The sequence below is a fragment of the Macadamia integrifolia genome, chromosome 12, assembly GCF_013358625.1.
Source record: "Macadamia integrifolia cultivar HAES 741 chromosome 12, SCU_Mint_v3, whole genome shotgun sequence".
Taxonomy (NCBI): Eukaryota; Viridiplantae; Streptophyta; class Magnoliopsida; order Proteales; family Proteaceae; genus Macadamia; species Macadamia integrifolia.
The window spans coordinates 2452185-2474717 of NC_056568.1; the positions used below are offsets into that span (position 1 = coordinate 2452185).

Here is a 22533-nt window from a genome sequence, read left to right on the forward strand (position 1 = left end):
CCCCCAAAAAAAAAATCTCTTTCAAAAAACATATCAATAAGCTCGTTACACAGAATACTTCTCTTCCCTTATCGCGGCTAGTGATAAGTGGGATTAAAATAATCCCGTCTACATGTTAACACAAATCAGCTGAACTTGTGGTTTGACAAGCTCAATATGTACATGTATCTATACAAAAATCAGACCTAACGTGTGCAGTAACAGCTTCTCAAGCTCTTGAAGATTTTCTCTGTATAATGGTGAACATGGGCCATCGTCTTATTTGATTCCATCAAAGGAATATCGGGATGCCCAAGCAGTAATTTACACACTGGGGAGGTTGAAATCAACAACCTGTTTTTGTTTCATAGCCTGATCGCATCTCATCCACGTTAAGAGTAAACTAGCTTAAATTAATTGCCTTGGGGTGTCCTGAAACAAAGCTACTGGCAGCTTCATCTATTTCAAAGTTGGCAATGAGTTGGCACCATCATAGGAAGTTCGGAACTGGAGGCCTGAGCCCATGTGTCCTGATGTGGGGCATAACCAGGTGAAAATGCTTGGACCCAGCACCTGGGGAGAGAGATCAAGCACAAGAAGTTTTTATACTCCTCAAATGAAAACGTGTCAATCATTGAAACACCATTTTTTCTGTCAAGACTAATGGAAATTATGTTGCTGAAGGCTAAATCTTTAATTGCTTTTTCCCTCCCTATAACATATTTTAGATATATACCCCGCTATTTTGTCCTAGGTTATCGCCCAAAAAGTATATAAACAAAATAAAATATTACCGATGTCAGATTTTCATAAGGACCAAGGTCATATGGATGCCTGTAGACATTCCCAACCTTTTCTGCAAGCCACATCGCTCTTACTCCTTCATGATACTGCACGAGTAAATAGGTAAATAAATAACACATTGTATATTTCCATCAACACTAGAAGGATCCCTAAATCAAATGGTCCAGGGAGAAGACAAACGAAATACTAATTATATTGTGTAAATTTCTTCAAACCTCAATTGTGGTCTTGTTATGCAAAATGAGGTAGATATGCCAGCCCAAGAGGATACTCAATGCCACTGTCAAAGGAACTAGCAGTACAGCAGAAATGATCTGCAAAGAACAAGGGATGAACAGAACTACTAAGAAGTCAGGAGCTGCTTAAAACCATACAAATGTGTGTATTACTTACATAGGCAGTTCTGAGTGAGCCTTCACTCTGCTGCTCATCTTTCTGAGCATCATATGTGACATTACCAACAAGCAATGCCTGAAACCAGATCATGTGTTGACAAGTTAATATTATGGCCATGCAGCATGGTGGCATGTAACCAACTCTTTTAACATAATGACCATTGATCACAGAAGGAGAATGTACCATACAGTACACCAGAAAGAGCATCACATACCAGGGAGTGGATGCACGAGCTTAAAGCATATGCCACAAAGACAAAGAAAACCTTGTAGTTTGCATGGCCCACACAGTTATTAATCCATATGCAGTGATGGTCCTGCAAGCAAGAGATGGGAAAGTTTAACAAAAATTCAGGAATTATGAAAAATCAATCAGGCACGACTAACCCGTACATACCATTCTTAAAACACATCTTCTGCAAATACGGCAATGATGGGAACGTGGAGGCTTAAAAAGAGAACACTTTTGGCAATATCTCAGATCCCCACCCTGAAAGAACATCCATCATGAGGAATGATGATTCAGGTCAGCAAGAGATGCTTTCAAATAGAGGACACAAAATATCTAAATATGCTTTAGTCCATAATCTGGCTGCACTCGTCAGTTACTCCAAAAAATAAAGCAAGCCCACACATTCTAGAGTGTCACATCAAAATAGCTTTAACATATCTCTCGTTTATGTTAAAAATCTCCTCCAAGGCCATAACTATGCTGTTCTGAATTTCCAATAACCTAGGTGAGCCAACAGATCAGCTCCATGTTGGCTATTAGCACCACTTAGACAGGGTCCAGCTCCTGCTCCCAAAATTACCAAGTCAAAAAATAACATACAGGATTTCATAGTTAACCTGGCTGATACAAGGTCAGCAGTTGGGTGCATAGCAACGATGGTTTTAATTATAAGAGTTTTAATTATAAGAGAGCCCAAAGAATTGAATATTAGAATAGACTATCAACAGAGAATAAATGCTAAAACAACAAAATTTTCAACAAATAACAGTTTCACTATTAATAATTCTAACAAATCATCATAGATGTACTCGATAGGTACTTGATAGTGAACCCTTAGTCCAGTTTTAATAGTACATCTCATGGACCAAGAAATCATAATCTGTTGCCCAGGTCTAGAAAATTGGATTGAGAGACTACTGGTGGGTGTGAGATACATCAAGACAGACCAACCCTCTCTCAAATCAATAGTTAATATCACCACTATTTTCCCCAAAACAACCAGCAGTGCCTGCTTCCCACACATAGATAACTACTCTGATTGATTTTTTAAACAATGCTTTTCCAAGTTAGTTCTTAGCACTGTTTCCTGCATCCATTTCACAACTTTGCAATTGACATGGTAAAGCATTACCACCTTCAGTGATCTAATTGAAAAGCTTGAATTCAAGCCTCAGAATCAAGGCTGGTGTGTATTTTTAGTGGCTTTAAACTCAGCATGAAGACCATTAACAGAAAGTCCAGCAAAAATGAATATCTGGACTGTAGCTTCGGACACAACTTCACTATGCTCAACAGAACAAACCTCCCAAAAGTTCAATCTTAGGAATGTGATGATTCAATATTCATTTCACCAGCAGCAAGTTACTGTCCGTATGTTGTGTACAAATAAAAACAAGCGGGTCCCAATACTTGGCTCAATTAATTTATCCCAACTAAATGGGATTGGCTACATGGATCTTGTTGTGCCATTCAACTCTATCCATATCCATCCTTGTCAACCCTGATCCATGGATGTCTTTTCTCATCACTTTCCCCCAGTCCTTTTAACCAACCCCTTGCTCCTTCCACTCCTTCAATCTGAATCATATCACTCCTCACCGATGCATGAAGAGGTCTCTATTGCACCTGTCCATGCCACCACAAACAACTTTCTCTCAACTAATCATGTATTAGAGATGGTCCTAAATTACCTCTAATATATTCATTCCTTATTTCATCTTTTCTAGTTTTAAAACACATCCATATCAACATCCTCATTCAAGTACACTAATTTGTTTGCATGTTGTATCTCACCACCTACGTTTAGCAAATTGGGAGTCCCTCAGTTTAATAATATAGTGATCATCCAATTGTTCTCAAATAGGAAATGGGTCACCCCCCCCCCCCATTTTGAGTACAAGCAAATGAGTCCCTTCAACAGCTTGACGTATTAAAAGTGAAAAAAGAATCACTTGAAAGGGAATTTCAATTAGAACTTTGTTGGGCCCTTCGGAGAATGGAGCATCATAGACATTTACTTGAATTTCCTTCCAACCGTGAATCCTGTCTTGCCCTTGTTATGAAAGTGAAAACCTACGCTAGCCAGGAGACCTCATAGGCTTAGCAGGTAAAGGAATCTATCCCTTCTTGTTTGCGATCAGGAAAGGAAAGAAATGGACTAATTAGCACCATACAGCTAAACAATGTAATGCTTTGAAGTCTACACATGATACAAACAATCCAACATACCACAACAACCCAAAGCTCAAAACTTCAAAACATCTACCCCACTTAACAGATATATACTTTTGATGCGTGCACACAAGATAGAGGAGAGAAAATTGGAGAGAAGATTGGAAGGGATAGAGATAAAATAGGGAATACAAGAGAACATTATGAATTAAACAACAATTAGATAAATAAAAAGCTACAAGAGATAAAATAGGGATAACTTGTGTTGGCTTTACTAACGAAGCCATAGTGTCTCGGCCTGATTAGGAGGTAGCCCGCCTCTACTCAACAACTGAGCATTGTTTGTCTTCTTTTCTTGTCCCCTTCTCGTATGGTAATACTAATATATATATATATATATATATATCTAAGAACTACACCACTTGTCCATAACTACTTACATTACTCTAACTCCACCCACTTCCTATTAATTACATAACCCACATAATTAGTCCCTTTATTTGATATTCAAACACCTCATGCCACATAAGCTAATGCCCATGCATGTAACATTTCATCCTACTTAAACTAAGGTCTTGTCCTCAAGGCCCAATGTAGGAATCCATGGACTCCCTGCCTTCCATGTAACCTTTGATAAAGACAAGCCGCTCCAATGGATAAGGATATGTACTTTCATGCAATGTACCATCCAATCCGATATTGCTTGTGCATTTTGATGGAAGACTTCATTATCGCCATGGACGTTTGCTTGTGGATTTAGATGGCAGACTTCTGTGGGTTGCCTAGGCTCTAATACTAGGTGATGCGTGCACACGAGATAGAGGAGAGAAAACTGGAGAGAAGATTGGAAGGGATAGAGATAATTAGGGAATACAAGATAACATTATGAATTAAATAACAATTAGATAAATAAAAAGCTACAAGACATAAAATAGGGATAACTTGGGTTGGCTTTACTGATGAAGCCATGGCGTCTCAACGTGATTAGGAGGTAGCCCGCCTCTACTAAACAATTGAGCATCGTTTGTCCTTTTTCTTGCCCCCTTCTCATACGGTAATACAAATATATATATATATATATATATAAGAACTACACCACTTATCCATAACTACTTACATTACTCTAACTCCACCCCACTTACTCTAACCACATTACCTACGTAACTACTCCCCCAATTTGATATCAAACACTAACACCTCATGCCGCATAAGCTGATGCCCATGCATGTAACAAATTTACAATACAATATACAACTTCCAACTTGCACCTTGTATTAAAAGTTAATTTCTGATGCAGTTATGAGCAGGGTTACAGGGAAATTTATGTAATTTGATTTTTTTTTTTTTTTTCATGCTGGAGTTAGGTGAGGAAGGGCTTTAGTGCAACGAGGTTGCTCCATTGCGACCTAGCAGTCGCAGGTTCGAGTCGGGAAACAGCCTCTCCGCAAAGTGGGGGTAGGGCAGTACATATGACCCTTCCCAGACCCCGCAGTGGCGGGTGCCTCATGCACTGGGTACACCTGCCCTTTTTGGAGTAAAGACACGTTAGAAGCAAGTAAGAGTTAAGAGTTTGATTTTACTTCTATAGTTCTATTTCAGTTTTAGAGTTTGACTAGGAAACTTTATTTCCTTTTTCTTTTACATAAATAAGCAACCTTCACACAAAGATTAGAATGGAATGAAGTTTTCTTGTTTTACATATGCTGCAAATTGCGGCGGTTGTGCGACTGGGTTTTCTCCTTCCATTTTGATCCAGGTTATACGATCTTCTTTTCCTCAGGTCAACTCCTCTTCCCCTTCCCTTCCCTTCCCTTCCTAATCTGTCCTACTCCAATTCTGCTCCCTGTCTTCTTTTCTTCTCCTGTTCCCCTTCTGTTTCCCTGTTCCATTAGGTGTTACCCTAACAGTTCGCCTGAGAGATCACGATCTCGGTCTCTCTTGTGCTTGTTTTTGTCAGCCCCAAATCTGGGAACTTAATTGACACCTTTGGACAACCTTACATGCAAAACCCTAGACTGGAAACTTGTTGGAAGTGTGAGGTATTGCCAAATCTGTTTCATCCTCTTTCGCCACATTCAATTTCGGAGATAAATTCTCAGAATATCAACTTGGGTTTTGGGACTTCTGTGGGCTGGATTCCATAGAACTGATGAATGCAGGCATGCGCCTAAATCTTCAAGAGATTTGAAGCTCTCAATGAGATCTGAGATTGAACACAAGAGAGCCCCTCCACCAGTTCATTTGTTGGGGATTGAAGACAACCTCTTTTATCCTTTATAAATAAAGCCAATTCTTTCTTTTTTATGCAAAAGGCCCTACTTTCATAATTCAGTTTCCACACCCCCATACTTTCTTGAACTTCCAGATTGGTCTTTCCCCTTTTGACTTTTATTATAATTCAGTCCTAAATTCTGTTTCTTTCCAAAGGGGTCCTGAATTGTCCTCCGGATTTATGAGACTGCAACTGCTTCTTTAACTTGAGTTTTAGCATCCTTGTCAGCCCATAGTGATCCCAAAGTAGGGTTTTGAAAACTGTGATCGTATCAGTTTCCCAAGGACTGAAATCTTTTCATTCATTTTGCCAACAGAGATGCATACATAGTCCATTATAACAGATATCGTGGCACAAAACTGCATAAATATCTGCAGTTTCACTAAATTTTGGCTGGATATAAGAATATATTTGGCTTAGAAAACCCCGAGCTAGAGCATGCCATCAATTTTGGGTTCAACTTTTACCTTACCTTACATATGTTCCCTTTGCAAAATTCTCTGGGATTCTCTTATACCACACACTCTTCCTCCCTTTTAGCCATGTGGAGGTATGAGTATCCAACCCAGACCATCTAACGATAGGAGCACCCCCCCCCACCCCAAAGCGTGGTCAGCATATAAACATTGCTTAAACACTATGAAGCAGTAGATAAAAATCAAGGGCCATTCCTCCGGACTCAGTTAATTGTATTACAATATTAACTGGTCCTGATTGAAATCATATCTACGATGACAATTGATAGTTAATCAGACTAGCACTTATAGCCTTTTTGTGAAGCTTACAGGGGGGATTATGAAGAATAAGAAGACCAAACGTAGGAGAATAACCTGTGTCATACTAAATTGGATGTCGATATCCTTCAGTTTTAACATATTTACAGCACTGACAAGACCAAATTATGGTGTACCACGAAGATTACACTTTATAATCAGCTAACATCTGCCAACTAGAGTTATACATAAACCAACTAAATCTCAACAAATTGATCACTGTCATTGGTCTTGCGGGGCTACAACTTGATTAAGACCTGATAGATTTAAATTTAAGGCCTTTTAACAATATTAAAACAGTAGTGGGGGGACCCGCCTGATCCATAATTTTTTAACCCCCTTCTGACAAAAACTGCCGGCTCCTAAACCAGGTCTGCTAACTGCTAAGAACTCCCATCACATGAAAACCAACATCAATAACTTAGCTTTATAAGTTTTTCAGATTAATTTTTTAGCAAAGACGAATTAGATAACCATAAAAAGAAAGAATTTCTGACAGAATGAAGGGACGGGGGTAGGGAAAGAGAAGTTAATAGCATAATGGCATGAAAATATCCTTCAAGTTCCTAAATTTATTCACCAATAGGCTGCAGAGACCAAACTATTGAAGAAACCAGAAAGCCCATTAGCGATCCAAAGGAATTATCAGAGAAGAAGAATGGCAGCTCAAATCAGCAAGGAAAAATAATTAGAAAGAGAGAACGAAATAAGACTTATGGACTTAATAAAAGCTTATTCGTATAACCTTATGCAGCGAAACCCTAATTCTTCAAATCCTACAAGACCTTCACGGAACAACTAGCAAAAGCAACGAAAAGAAATGAAAGAAAACAGAGATAAAGGAGAGGCGTGATGACCTTACGCTTGATCTCATGGATCGGCGTCTGGGCATCTTCGATGTCGTGGACGAAGCTAGGAGGAACAGAACCAGGGTCCCTCAGTATGGCAACGGCGTAATTGAAAATGCACATGCAAGCCATGGCCGTAAAAATAAAGGCATTCATGAGACCAGGGGACGTCCTGAGACCGAGCCAACCGTCAATGAAGATGAATACGGTGGTGTAATAGAGGTAACCGATAGCGGAGAGAACAACGAGGACTGGAAGAGAGATGCTGCAGCTTCGCCTCATCGTAGCTCAGGAACTCCACAAAAATTAGGTTTTTTATGCTTGAGGCAGGCGTTCTAGAAAGCCGACCAAGGGAAGGGTTACCGTTTAACACAGAGGAATAGAAAGACGGAGGACACGGATAGTATTTTCAAAGGCCCCGAGGAGAGACAGAGACGGCGGCGATCTATCAATGTCGTCGGAGCCACCGGCGTTTCACGACGGCGTCTCCTGCTTGTTTCTGTTTTGCAGGATTCTCTAGGCTCGGTGGTTGGACAATAGTACCCTTCTATTTCGATATGACATACAAGTACTAAAATGCCCTTTGTTCCTTCTAATTTTACAAAGGTTGAACGGTAATAAAAAACAGGGAAAATTCTGCCCCCTCGCTGTAGCTTATCAAAATTATATGTGGGTCCAAGGGTTTGAACAATTTCTGTTCTCTTTCCTGTAATTTGAAATATTTTTACATTTGAGTCCAATCTATGTCCGTGAATTTAAAATTATTGGCTGATGAGATCACCATTTTTATACTAAAAATGCCTTCATAACTAAATGAAGAGACCAAAAGATTTTTCACTTAAAACAAAGAGAAGAGGGAAATCCCCCTTTCACTTTCATCATCTTCAACCTAGGTCCTTAATCAACCTCAGGTAGCGAAGAACACCAAGAAGGGAAGGAACAGATTGAAGTTGGCGGTGGGTTCGATTGGCACTGGTGAAGGGTTCGATTGAAACTGGCGAAGGGTTCGATTGAAGCTTGCTGCGTTTTCCCTCAAGCAAAAAAAAGAAATAAGCTAGATGTTGTACTATGCTTCCATGGCTCGCTTTATGCTCCAGGAACTACCCTGCTTTTGGTGCTGAAAACTACAAGGTATTTTATTTTATAAATAACCGATTGAGCAACAGATTCATCTTTTAGAGTCATTTCTCTTTCCTCTTGTTTAGGAAAATCTGAATTAATCTTCTTCTATCTTTCTTTCTGATTTGAAAGCATGACTTTTATCAACTTTGTGTGCATTTGGAAGCTTGTAGCCATGCAATGTTGGCTCTAGTCGAGGAAGCCCAAACGGGCCCTCTCAGGTTTATTCACCACCTTCATCGCCTATGAATAGAAAAGATGATGCCTGGGATCTACTTTATGCCACTGCAAGGCAAACCGTGAGGATGAAGATGAACGATGAAGCTCTCAAGTGCCACCAAGGACGAGGGCTTCTAGGTTCCCCCAGAAAACCGGCTCTTTCTTGTAGATGGGGGAGATTTGCAAATCTATTTTCCCCAAAACTTCTCCAACGGTTATGTGTTAGGGGTCCTTAGGGATGAATTGAGTGTTTTGGGTACCAAAGAATATAAAAGGGTATAATGGTCATCTTATCTAAATACTTTCCTACTAAGGGGGCTAATATAGTTTTTTGCTCTATAAAATTAACAGCATGTTCACACCGTCAATGATAGAGGAGGTAGCGTAAATCGTTCAAACTCTTAGACTCACATGTAATTTTCACAAACTACAGGAGAGCGGGTGTAATTTTCCCTAAAAAATAATACACAAGCGTAGAATTTAAAGAAACCTGACCACTAAACCTGGTTTAGTAAACCATGCTAATCCAGGTTCATTCCACCACTCCCTAGTCGCTATCGAACTGAATTGTTTACATCAGAATCATGAAACCATTTAATAAATGATCTAATTTTGATTTAAAAGTAAACGTTTAATAAATCATTTGTTTTGTTTTGAACCATTTAAATCAAGTAAATTTTGATTTATTTATAGGGAAGAATAATGCTACATGGTCGTGTGGCCCTTGCATTAGCGTAGGTCGTGGACTCGTGGGAACTAATAAGAGAGCTCACAGGAGTATCAACAGGGGTGGGTATTTTGTATTTCATAGAGGTGGAGTAATCATTTTGCCCCCTCTCGTCTGGGCATAGGGTCCACAAAACCAGATAGCATTCTTTACCCCCAATATATAAATAACATAAAAATTTCGAATCTTCGACCTCCTCATGGACTCACTCCACATTAATGATTTTTTTAATGTTTTTTTTAATAAAAATCATTCGAAATTCAACAAATAGAGTAGATTTATATTAAATAGTTGTTTATGATTTTTCTTTTTATTTTTATAAGAATAGGACTTTTGGTGAGCCATTTTCTATGAAACCGTTTTAAAATCATATAATAATTTAATAAATAATTCGATTTTGGTTTTATTTCATTATGGTTTCTACCTCTAACATCATGAACCGAATCAAACCATATTACTTAACCTAAACTGTAGAAATTGGTCTTGGCCAATAATGATACAAATCAGTCTGGGTTGGCCTGAATCAAAAGGTTTGGCCTTCATTTGAAAAAAAAAAAAGTTGTTATTGATTTTACCCTTTGTCTGTATCATTAGTTATTATCGACGCAATCCAATATATTTTACTTGAACCATGTACCCTAGCGGCCTATAATCTTACACATTGGAATATATCCGATGCGTTATCAGCGACAAGCGACACCAGCGATACCTTGACTTAAAACCTTTTTTGTGTAACTTAATACTAAATCATTGCTAAACCTTTTTTGTGTAACTTAATACTAAATCATTGCTAATCCTTTTTTTGGTAAAGAATCTTTGCTAATCCCTCTCCTTCTAAAGGAGACTGAGCACTCCCATCTCAATATATAGACCCTAAAATGTCATTATGCCATGTGCCCTAGGGTTGTCAATCGGTTGGGTTGGGTTAGTTTCGATCGGACTTAATCGGAATGCCTATTTAGCTAACGGGTTTAGCTATGACAGATATTGTACGATTTATAATCAGGCCAATCGGTTTCAAATTATAATCAAAATTTCAAAAACAAGCCTTAACCAGGTTACGAATTTATTTATCCCTAAACGGATATTAAACGGACTCTAAACATGCCTTCTTAACTTGTATGCAATAGTCAAAACACTCAAGCTAAGCTTATTACATTGAAAACGCAGCTCTACCTCAAGCATATCCTCCATATCCAACATTAATTCACCATCATTATTACATAAATTTTATTTTTAAATTTAATTTTCTATTGTTAAAAATATTTGTTCATCTTGAAATTTGGAACAAACCCACTTAGACTTTTACTTCCCTCTTCAATTTTATTAGTGATAAAATGAAAATTTTAAATAATATTAAAAATGTCAGGCAAGGTCAGGCTTAAAATAATTGGTTCAAATCAGGCTCATAAATGTGTCAGGCTGGTCAGTCGCTTGTCGGACTAGTTGGCTACACTGTGCACTACCTACCCAACACGATTATAAATCAGGCCAGTCCAAATTGGGCCATAAATGTGTCTGGCCTACCGATACGGGCCTGAAATTGGCACCAATAAAGGCACAGTGGCCACACAGCAGAAATAAATTTCAAACATTTTGAAAAACCTTCCGTATTAAATACCATTCGGAAATACCTTTCACGACAAACTTCCCTGCATGAACATTGTAGTTTCAAGATAACCGAAACCTTTCTCGTTAGAACTTCAAAATTACAATTTTTTTTTTTTCATTTTTGGTTCTGCAACCAACCCATTATCCCATCATTTTCTTCACATCCTTGTTAAATTTAGATCACACCATTCCTAGAGAATGAAAAATTACATGTAAGATCTTTTGAACTTTGCCTATGTAGGTGTAAGGGTAAATCTATTAGCTACATATGTAAATGATGCGCAAGTGCTTCAAACCATGTAGGAAGCATCCATTCCACTCTCTCCACTTTCCTGCCATCCAGAACCTGCTCTAAACTTGCACACAGGACATGTGCCTTGCTGCCGCAGCCATGGGTCAATGCAGTTAGCATGGAACTTCAAAAGAGAGTAGTAAAACATTGGCATCAAATAACAAAGAAAATCAAGGTCAGCACCTTATTCAATATATAACTGTCAAGGTAGATGTTAGAATGAATCAGAAGAATCACAGAGAACATAGAAGCTTAAATCTTAAATTGTCAAAAAAAAAAAAATGTAATGAGGAAGAACCTGATGCAAGCAAGGCAAGCTGCGGATGAGTTCTCCAACATTAACTTGTTCCAGGCAAACACTGCATGTCAGTTCATCTTCTGAAGATTTAATATTTCCATCTGCCTTGCAAGAGTCTTGCTTTTTCTGCTTGACAAAAGAATCACATCAAAATTAATCACTCGCTTTTTAAATGCAAGAATGCTTGTGTTAGTAGAGAAGCACGTGTAGCTTAGCTGATCTTCTAATGCAAAAACTACTCTGCAAATCAGTTAGAGAGAACATTCAATGGCCTCTAAAAGACCTCAATTAGATGAAAACAGAAGTTTGGCTCTCTTCTTTCCCCCCTCACCACCTCCATTAATGAACAATGAAAACAAAACAAGTTAAGAAATAAATATCCATGTCAAATCCAGCTGTACGATAAGCATAATGGCAAAAACAAGAAATGATAGTGGGGATTACCACTGTTAATTTCGGGGATACTGAAACCAAACATAGATTAATGCCAGAATAGCACTGAACATAAGAATACAACACCATATATATATATATATATATATGTAACTCTATTTCAAATTCCAAAATCTGATAATAAACACTGGAGCTGTATTATCATTATAGCATATATTCAGAGCTGCATAAAGCTATCTACAGTTTGGCAAAACAGAAAGCTAAGTTACCAATAAATTATATTCCAGTCACTCTGAACATCAAAGAAAAGACAGATTTTAGAAGCGATAATGTCAGCGTTGGTGGTAGGGACTATCATACAACTAGCAAGTCAAACAGGTGAGAAAACGTATGAGTTAGCGAATGCGATTGAAGGAGAACAGACCAAAAGAACATGAAAAGAGGACCACCCCACCCCCCCCCAACCAGGAAAAAAAAAAGTGCAGCCCTGTTAATACACAAGTTCCATATAAGGTTTGGAAATTGTAAACCTTACTGAAAACTGATGTACTACAACACAGGGTAGAGAAAAAATGAATGCAGATTTAAAAACTAGAAAACAAAATAAAAGTAGTAAAAAGGGAAGAATAAGAAAAGCCATAACAGATCCCCCATTCACCCGCTTCCACTATGGCACTATCACAGACAGCCAGATTCAGAGGGCCCCTCTCTCAAGCTCTCACACCCACCTTCTCTATTAACTATCAATTAACAATTGGACATCCGGACAAACATCAAAAAATGTCACCCTTTCCAACCATGAGGCCACCAAATATAGGGGCATCCCCCTTGACCCAGGTACTATCATTCATCAAACCATTATCCGAAATATTCACTTTTCAACCATTTCTCAATATGTTATTAACTTATTATGCCACATAAGAAATTTTGTTCAGGCTGAAATTTGGCACAAGTAAAAGGTAACTACTTACCCAGGGAAAGGGGGGAGGGATGTTTTCCACTAAGGAATCAAAGAAGATAAGGCCTTGCTCAAATTAAGTAGCAACAGGATTCATAATTTGATTTTCGAATCAAATCCCAGGATAGCACTAGATGGTTATTACCCTCTATAAAAATTGTATTACGTTTTCCAAGCCAGAATATTTGAGTTGGGAAAAAAAATTCTGGGGTCACTTTCAGATTCTGAAGTTGGATCCATTCTATTATGAAACCTGGTGACAGATTCCTTCAAACCTTTTGGTAATCTAGGGGACATACATAGGTTTACTGGGCTAAGGAAATCTGACCCTTTTTCCTTCTCCATACATAAAATGTCTCTACTGATTTCCCAGCTGTGATTTGGATTTCTTTAACGCACTGTCTGATATATCAAAATGCTGTTCTAATACTTTTTCCATAGAATCCCTAAATCCTTTCAAACTGCTGTTCTAATACTTATGTCATAGAATCCCTAAATCCTCTGCATATACTATAATACAATTTCAATTTAGTGTCACTTTGGTTGTCTTGCATGATACGTACAACATTGAAGCCCCCATGGGGAAAATATAAATAATGATTGTCTACTCGGCAGAGCATATTTTGACAGATAATACTCTTGGAAAATTTATATTACTCCCCTAGACTTACTAATGCAAGAGTAGATTACAAGAAACTACCCCAGCAGTTTATAACCCCAAACAACACAAATAGGCGCAGGAAACAAAGAAATAAGACCATCAAATAAACCCCCAAGGATACAATAGCCATATAGGAGCAAAACCAGCTCAAAACCCAACCCAATAGGAGAGAGAAAATAAAGAATTTTGCAGGAACAACTTGTCTTCTTCAGATAACCTTCAAGAGAGGATCGATTGATCTTCTTAGAGTATAGAGTCAGTCCTCCAAAGGATCTGCAAATCAGATCTCAAACTTGGGCAGCAATGAGGATCAATTGGCTTCAAGAACAAGAACTCTTTGGCTGGCTGATTCTGATTTTGTATGCTTTAACAGCTCTGAACTTCTAATAACAATAAACATAAAATAAAAATAGAAAAAGAAGAATCGATGGAGGGTTGAGAGGGGTGAAAGAGAATAAAGGAATGGGTATCTCACCCCTCAGGTTTTGGGTATTACACCCCTCAAAGGTTTAGGCATCTCACTTTTCAATAACGGCTTTTTTAGCTAAAGAGTAATCACTCAATAATTCATTCATTCAAATATGAAATTATAAGTACATAGGCTTCTCTATTTATAAAGGACAGAATAGCAATCAAACTACTACTAAGAGCTAGTTTCTCAATAGGACTAGGACTTGACTTTATGACTCCAACATGGAGTAGGACTAACTAACTAATAGTCCATATAGGACTTTACAACCGACCAATGGCCTAATGGGCCTTTAATGAATTAAATCCCGTTTTTCTACCTTCTACCCATATTTTAGGCCCATTAAAGTGGCTCATTTCAAAGAAAACTCATGGGATCAAAGGCCTAACACATATATTACACAACCCAAGGCTCATTTGCAATAAAATAAGCCCAAGTGACTTATCTACATCACTTCCCCTATATTTACTCAAACTTCCCCTACCCAACGGTTCTTTTCTGATTCCCTCAGAAAAAACGATCTTTTACCTATCCTTCTCCCCTCCTAATTCTAAATCCTTAAATTACACTTGATCCGCTCCCCTCCCCTCCCGTACCCTCCCACAGACCCTCTGGTGGCACCCCACTCCCGTAGCCTCTCCCCGTCATCTCCCCCACCCTTTAACCCATCACCACCCTCCTATAGACCCTCTGGTGCAACTCCTGCCCCACCCCCACTACACACCTCCTGCCCCACAAAGAACACCAGATTATGGAATGCTTGCTAGTTTTATGAATCTTCATTCTAATGCATATTTCTATTGTTTTGCTTGAATGCTGTGAATTCTAGGTGTAAATTATGTTTAAAATATGTTATCTAAGGGAAAGGGTATAATAGGCTACACTATACACCAAAAACAATGGGTCTGAAGCCAAATTACCACTTTGTTTCCCCCCCCCCAAACTAATGATTCAAACATGTGTATTTTTTGCTTATATAGGCAGTCCCTGAAGTTTCATAAAAAAATTCCCTACTTAGGGCACGAAAAGAGCATTTCTGTCACTTTTGGAGAATTTTACCAGATTCAGTTTCCATTCTTCCAAGATTAAAACTTGCCCAGAGAATAGTCAAGCAACCAAGGCTGGTGGGAGAAAAATTTAGGCTTAAATTTGCTACATCAGGCTGGGCCTTGAGCTCAGGCCCAATAAAGATTTCATCAATTGCTCAACCCCAGTCTGGCCAAAGCTGCCTCCCCACTAGAGTACATGGAAATTGTCCAACTAAGCAATGAACAAAGGTAAGATTTCCACGATTGCATAGGAGAAGATATCCCAAACAAAATGCTACCCAACACATATGAAGAGTAAGTACCTCGGTCATTGATGAAGATGATGCCTGTTGCATTTCGGAGCCATCACTGTTACCAAAATCAAATCCATGTCAGACAGTTCTCAGAAGTTACAGATTTTCTACCAAGTATGCTACCATGACAAGGAGAACCCGATCTAGAAGACAATGGAAAGAAATCTTCAAACTTACCTCTGTATACCAGTGACCTTGTACTTGTGAACGGGAAGTGCATTTATCTCTTCCTCACTCATTGAAGTAGCTGTGGAAGCATTGTCAGAATCCAATGCTCTCAAAGTTTCATAATCTACAATGCATAAGAGCTATGTCATTCCCATGTAATAGTAACTTCTCCAAATCTAAATGGATAGGTAAAGGCATCCTAGGTCAACATCTTCAGTACTTATATTAAGACTGCCATTTTTGGTTTAGAAAAAATGCCATATAAGTTATAAGTATTTGAAATAGTCTAGCAAAAGTGATATACCTAGGTCATCAAATTCACGGTCAAGAAGAGCAAGCTGGAGCCTGAGGCCTTGCAGACGACCTCTTGTTGCCAACGCTATGGATGGTGGCATATGCAACCTCAGTTCAGTATGACCAAGCAGACCACTGGCTACCGCAGCATGAGCGTGCGCCTGAGCCTGAAGTTGTTGACAAGTTGCATACATCCTAAGGCTAGTAGCCATTAAGAAGACGCCCAGAAATAGCCAGAGCTACAAAATAAGAAATTCAGAATAACTTAGTTCACTTGTTTATACAATAACTATAATCCAACAACAAATAATAATCAGAAACAAGAATATGCCCAAAGAATAGTAGGTAATACCAGAAAGTTTGGTGACATTTGGTGTGAATTTAATACCATGAACAAAAGAAGAACTGCTGGAAGAAAAACAGGAAGAACATTGATTAGACATCCATCATAAACAAAACACAAACAAGAACAAAACATAGTGCCAATAACAGGAAATTAATTAAAAATAAATAAATAAATAAATAAAACCACCTGTAACAAGAAAAGCCATTGAATTCGTATTAACTGGCCGAGCTGCATGAACACGCTGAGAGAGAGAGAGAGAGAGGAGGATTCAGTATTTACAGAATGTAAACATTCCCACCCTATACAATAAAATAAACTGCCCAATGACCTTCAGATACCACAGCATGTATGGCCGTATGGGGTCTAATATGACAAGAAACATACCACAGAACGCCGTTCAGGAATAAAACCTGGAAACCCGCTTTCTATATCTGCTCTAGTTCCTCTGAAAACAAAACTCATGGTTGAAGCGATGAAAAAAATAGTCCTAGGTAAGAGTATCAGATAATCCAGGCACAGATGGTATGAGTCCCCACTAAATCCTCCAGAACGGCAATAACCTGCAAAAGTTACAAAGCACAAAAATACAGGCACCACCAAAATCTTAGAACGTAGAGTTCACACATAAATGACTACTATCAGACATCGAGCACAAAGATATCATGATTCTACAGATTCAAGATCGATGCAAAAACAGAATAGCTTGAATTGACTGTCGAAAGTTTAAACCCTCTCAATATCAAATCTTAAAAGGTTGAAATCGGTTGAAATCATTATAGGCCATGTGAGAGCTGATGCAAAAGAAGCAGAAAACATGTTCAGATGGATATGCAGTCATGAAGGAAAGGAATGCCTGAGTATCAACGACATAACAATGTCAAACAGGGTGAACAAGAGATGTCTCAACAAAATGGAGGTGACACTCACAAAGATTCTTTTACACAGCAGAGAGACAAGGCTTTCCTAGACACTGAAGGTCCTCATCCTGTTCTCAACCAAGATGAAAAAAAAAAGTAAGGATGTCCTGCAACATTGAGTATCCCTCACCATACGCCATCATGCATGCTGTAAGCAGAAAAGGGGAGAGAAAAAGATAATAGTGTCCCAAGACATTGGCATCAGCTAAATAAAATCTGTTTGGCCGTTCCCCTCTATTGAGCCGTAGCAGCTATATAAACTCATACGCACTTATTCCATTCCTCACAACTTCAGCCCAGGTCGTATTCAACCCTCACAGGCTCACACCCCACCCTAAAAGAACTTTTTAGCACCTCAAATTTGCACAAAATTTCCTTCTTACCAGTGCATTTCTTGGTCTTCACCGCATATGTCAGATCACATCCATCAACCTTCTCTCATTTTGTCATCTGTAACAACTCCCTAAGTTTTCTTCAATCTATCCTTAGCATACTTGTCCTCTTTGTCCTTAGTTCCTTCTACTTGCACCACACCATACCATGTGAATGGGTTTAACTGTTGGTATAGAAACCATCTCAGGCCAGTTACAAACTTACAGTACTCCTCCCCCGGAGTTTTTTTACTCACCAATTGGGGCTACCACAAGGTTCACTCTATTGCATTCTTCTATAATTTAACGCTTCTTATTTGACATTCCTGAATTGGTGATCCCTCTCAGGACTATCTTGAAGTGAGAATGATGAGCAACATGGGCTGTTTTTAAATTACCATAAAAGTATCCAATACGAGAATACAAAGCGCCACACCCCGCTCCCACCCCCCCACCAAAAAAAAAACTCCTCTTGATAGAAAAAAAAATCTAAATTGCAGCAATTCTCGCACCAAGTAGATCCCCAAAACCCTAATCAAATATCTCATCCATGAAACACCTCAACAAACAGAAAATCGTAATCTAATTACCAGAAGAAAAAACTTAAAAATGATAAGAAGTGAAACTTTTCTGTTGAGAATCTCCTTCATCCAACATTCAAAGATGGGAAAAATGAAAGAGGTACAGAATTTTAAAACTTACAGAATCAAAATGCGAGCAGGCAAAATAAGGATCAACACCAGATGCACCTTGATTATCTGAAACCCAAATAGTCGATCCTCGGTTCCCTTTTGTTTGATAATCGAGAGAGAGAGAGAGAGAGAACGAACAACAGTGGAAGACGCGTATGATCGTCTTCCTGTCCAACGTCGCAATGGTGTCCGCCTGTCTGCTGTCCCAAGATTCCCAACTCCCAAATTGTCGTTTTTTTTTCTGGCTTATTGTCGAGTTATTTGTTATTTTTAGCTCATCCTAGAAAGAAACTAAAAGTTTTTATTTTAATCCATTTTTGGATGAACCCCTAATTTTAGTTTTTTTTTTTAAGTATTTTTACTTCGTGGGGCCAGGGAGATTCCAACTTTAGGTTGAACTAGTTAATGAAATTTTTATAGCCGTACAGTCAGCACCTCTCCTAGACTCTCACTGATCCGACGGCTTAAAACACCTCCTCACATGAAATGTTCAGACGAACTGCATTGTAAGCATTAACTCCCACTTTCGTCGCTTTTGTTTTGTTATTACCAGGGTTTTAAAGAGCGGGAATCATGGTTTAGTATCGGTATCGAATGGACGTTGTCGTATTAGTATTAGCTGACACCGATATTGATACTTGATCAATTTAGATCAATTATCCATATCGTTTTAGAGATAAAAAAATAAAGAAAAGATATTTCTTTAAAAAATATAAAGATAAAAATAATTAATACATACCAATTCGATCCAATCTAAATTAGTATCAGATAGGTATCTGTACCAATATCAATGACTTAATCTGGATCGATATTGGATAGAATTTCGATCCATCTCAATTTTCAATTTGGAATTCTGAATTGACCAAAATCAGTTAGATTCTTAACCAACCCTAAAAATGCAGTACTATGGATGGGCTGAATTGAGGTAAGTCTCGGTTGATTTTGATCAATTGTTTTTAGCTTATACAATTTTGTATTTTTTTTTTTTTTTTTTTCAAAACTTAGAAATAGTCTCTTCTGCGAAACAGGGGTAAGGTTGTGCACATTTGCCTCTCCAAGTAAATAGATAGTAGTGGAAGCCTCATGCATTGAGTTGCTCAGCTTTGTTTATTGACCCGAGGCATAGTCTCTGCTAACACCTCCTCCCTCTCTCACACTCGCTCTCCCAATGAAATACCTTATCTCCCAATGAAATAACTTATTTGCCCCTTATTGATTAACTAATAGGAATCCTTATTGGCTCTCGATGCTACACGTGCAGGAAACACCGCCTTATCCTCCAATTTTTTATTTCTTATTTATTTTATTTATTATTATTTTTTTTTTTTAGGGAGACATTTGGATACATTAAGATCAAGTGTATAATGATTTTACGCAAGGGTTTTGTTTGAAAATTGGGCCTTGCATGATAACGCTTCTGTTGGTCATGTTTCAATTCCATAAATAATTTTTGGTATTCTTTGTTTTAAAGTTATTGGAAAAAAAAAAAAAACAATTGGTAATGCGTAATAATTTATATTTTTGGTCAGAAAATAAATAAAAATGCATTTATTATATATAGTAATTTTTGTTATTGAAACTTTTTAAATTTACAAAAATGCCATTTAATAACCAAAAATTTGGTGAAGATGGAGTGGTGATGGTGGCGATGGAAATAATGACAATGGTGATAGTGGGAGGAACTTCTATTATGGTAGTGGTTGAAGTTGCATATTCTTTTGTTATTATCAAGAACAAAAAACAAAAGTATTATCATGCAGGGCTTGGTGATTGGCAAGGGCTCCAATATATCAATCAACAGTATCAGGAATGTGTAAACTAATGGTAGGAGTTTGATCTCAGACCTCTAGGTGTCTATGGACGAAAAATGTGTTGGAATAATGACTCCCACCCCAAGGTTGTAAAACTCAGGATTGGATTTGATCGGAAAAAAATACCCTTGGTTTCTTATAAAAACATATATATATATATATATATATGATATTTTGCATCATGGTATTCTTAGACCTGGATCGGTATCAGATCAGTTATATTAGGGATCAGTCTCAGTCAATACTAATATGATGGATCTGATTTTAAAACTATGCTCCCATGCACCCTCATATCTTAAACCACCTTGGCCTGCGCTAGCACAAGCTCATATACATAGTAGATATAGCACTTCTACCAAAAAAAAAAAAGTATATATCGCACGGAGGGGCTTAAGAATTATGATGAGTGAACAATCAATATGAAGAAGTACGTAAAAAAATATATATATATAGAAAAATTATACGACTACCCACTTTTGGTTTCCTTTTACAAATTAGCTACAAAAGTTTCAGTTAATAGAAAAATCCAAAATTAGGTTTCTCTTAACAAAACTATCCACTTGAAGTTTAAATCAACAAAAATATAAAAAATTGAGTCTGAGTTTACAAAACTATCCACTCAAAGTTTCAATCATAAAAAAATACCTAATTATATGTTGAAGTTGAAGATGAAGAATCATTATTTGGGTAGTCCTGTAAATTCAAACCTGATTTTGGGTAACTCAAACGTGGGTAACCATGTAACTTTTCCAAAATTATAGTATATGTGTTGTCCCTTTAAAAAAAAAAAAAAACCTTTAGACTGTCAGTTGGCTAGGAAAAGGAAATTCAGTACAATTATAATTTTATTGTATATCTCAATGACTATTTCATTTTGCCACATGAATAGATTATTTGTCCAATTCAACTATTGCTTAGATATAACCCCTCGAGGACTTCAACATGTCAAATTTCATAGCATGTCTGTATACCCTTTGGCCTGCCATACAACAGAAAGCACTCTTTATTTGCTCAAGGATGCAAATAAAGTACATACATATATAACCTATGAAGGATTCAAAATAGTCTTTAGCAGAGAAGGTAAACCAAAGATGAATTAGAAAATTGTAAAATTAACAATTCAAGAAAGAGAATCTTGTAACCAAAGTAGGTGAAAAAATAAAGAGTAATTTACAGTGCCATCCCCTAAAGAATGCCAGTATTATAGGAACACCCCCTGTTTAATATCAATTTACGTTTAGACCCCCTGCCTAATACCAATTTACGTTTAGACCCCCAGTCGTCAGTCTCTGTTAAGTGATGCTATGAAATGAAGCTTTAGCCCTTATGAGTGAAAGACTGAAATGTAAGCTATTTTCATAATCCCAAAAATACCCCTCTTTCCCACTGTACCATTCATTCTCCCCTTCTCTCCTTCTTTCCTTATCTATTTCTCTCCTTCTCTCCATACCTGGGACTTGAGATTCAGACGAGTTCCAGCCGAGTACTACTAGTTCCGTCATAGGCGAGTACTATTCCTTCCGTCGCCGGCGATAAGTGCTCCATCCATTGCTGCCATCTTAGGTCGCCATGAACAACTCTGTCATTGAAGGGTTTTTTTTTTCTCTGTTTTTCCACCACTCGTCTGAATCTCACTTCTGGTTTTCTGCCTCTGTTTTGCTATTGAATCTCAGGGCCCATTTGATTTTGTTTCCATAACGTGTTTTTCCATTTTTCTGTGTTCAGAAATGGAAAAACACCCAAAAAACCGCTTGATTTTTCTGTTTCATTTCACTTGTTTTTTGAAACAGAAATAGAAATTTGTGCCGATTTCTGTGAGAAATTTATGCCGATTTGTGTCTAGAAACAGAAATGGACAAACAAGTCATACTTGTTTTTCTGTTTCTAGAAACAAGTGGGAGGGACAAAAATTGTGCAAAATCCGATAATTCACTCTACTGACCCCAACCCCAACCCATTGTTGAAACTTCCCACTATCCAAATGCAGCGATTTCAATCTGGTTGTGTGAAGCTCATGGTTTCGGAATGCCTTCATCCTTTTGAAGCTCATCTCCACGAAGCATACTTGCAACTCCAACGTCATGCCTTCACCCGTGAGTTGCATACCTAAAACGTCGTGCCTTCACTCATGTCTTGAACTCAACTACACTGTTGAAGACGTTTCGGGAAACAGAAAAATCAAAGACCTTTTTGCAATTCAAAAAATTGTTTCTTAGCACATAAATGGAAAAAAACCGTTTCTGCTGTCTCTAGACACAAAAACAGGAGAAACAAAATCAAACGGCCCTCACTTTTGGTTTTCTACCTCTGTTTGCCACTGAATCTCACTTCTGGTTTTCTTCCTCTGTTTGCTACTGAATCTGGCTCTGG

At 37.9% G+C, this 22533-nt stretch overlaps 2 protein-coding genes across 5 annotated transcripts; both read right to left on the reverse strand.

Moving 5' to 3' along the window:
- Window positions 1-19: 19 nt before the first annotated feature.
- Window positions 20-7994, reverse strand: LOC122057948 (probable protein S-acyltransferase 16). Its single transcript, XM_042620314.1, has 7 exons — window positions 7485-7994; window positions 1576-1668; window positions 1394-1495; window positions 1177-1254; window positions 999-1097; window positions 774-869; window positions 20-552 (listed from the first exon to the last, which is right to left on the reverse strand). Exons 1-7 carry the CDS (start codon window positions 7755-7757, stop codon window positions 439-441), a joined length of 855 nt encoding a protein of 284 aa, XP_042476248.1. The 5' UTR covers window positions 7758-7994; the 3' UTR covers window positions 20-438.
- Window positions 7995-11209: 3215 nt separating this feature from the next.
- On the reverse strand, window positions 11210-18607 carry LOC122057949 (E3 ubiquitin-protein ligase SDIR1-like). Of its 4 annotated transcripts, XM_042620316.1 has the most exons (10): window positions 18363-18605; window positions 17300-17357; window positions 16757-16932; window positions 16559-16613; window positions 16379-16434; window positions 16037-16265; window positions 15742-15856; window positions 15574-15619; window positions 11742-11867; window positions 11210-11567 (listed from the first exon to the last, which is right to left on the reverse strand). In XM_042620316.1, the coding sequence occupies exons 3-10, from the start codon at window positions 16832-16834 to the stop codon at window positions 11442-11444; spliced, it is 831 nt and encodes a 276-aa protein (XP_042476250.1). In that variant the 5' UTR covers window positions 16835-16932; window positions 17300-17357; window positions 18363-18605; the 3' UTR covers window positions 11210-11441. The 4 variants fall into 4 exon arrangements, with proteins under 4 accessions (XP_042476250.1, XP_042476252.1, XP_042476249.1 ...); XM_042620318.1 differs by lacking the exon at window positions 17300-17357 and having other exon boundaries at window positions 11210-11531; window positions 18363-18607; XM_042620315.1 differs by lacking the exon at window positions 17300-17357.
- Between the last annotated feature and the right edge of the window lie 3926 nt (window positions 18608-22533).

Bases quoted from the DNA above. Each gene is read 5' to 3' on its own strand.
- LOC122057949 (XM_042620315.1), bottom strand. From the start codon at position 16,834: ATGAGTTTTGTTTTCAGAGGAACTAGAGCAGATATAGAAAGCGGGTTT. The intron at 15,620-15,741 runs GTAAGTTTGAAG...TTTTGGTAACAG, and splicing joins AAGGTCACTGGTATACAGAG to TGATGGCTCCGAAATGCAAC. The intron at 11,568-11,741 runs GTTCTTCCTCAT...TCTCTTTTGAAG, and splicing joins GCTTGCCTTGCTTGCATCAG to TTCCATGCTAACTGCATTGA.
- LOC122057948 (XM_042620314.1), bottom strand. From the start codon at position 7,757: ATGAGGCGAAGCTGCAGCATCTCTCTTCCAGTCCTCGTTGTTCTCTCC. The intron at 1,098-1,176 runs GTAAGTAATACA...TGTTCTTTGCAG, and splicing joins GCTCACTCAGAACTGCCTAT to ATCATTTCTGCTGTACTGCT. The intron at 553-773 runs GTAATATTTTAT...CTCTCTCCCCAG, and splicing joins CTTATGAAAATCTGACATCG to GTGCTGGGTCCAAGCATTTT.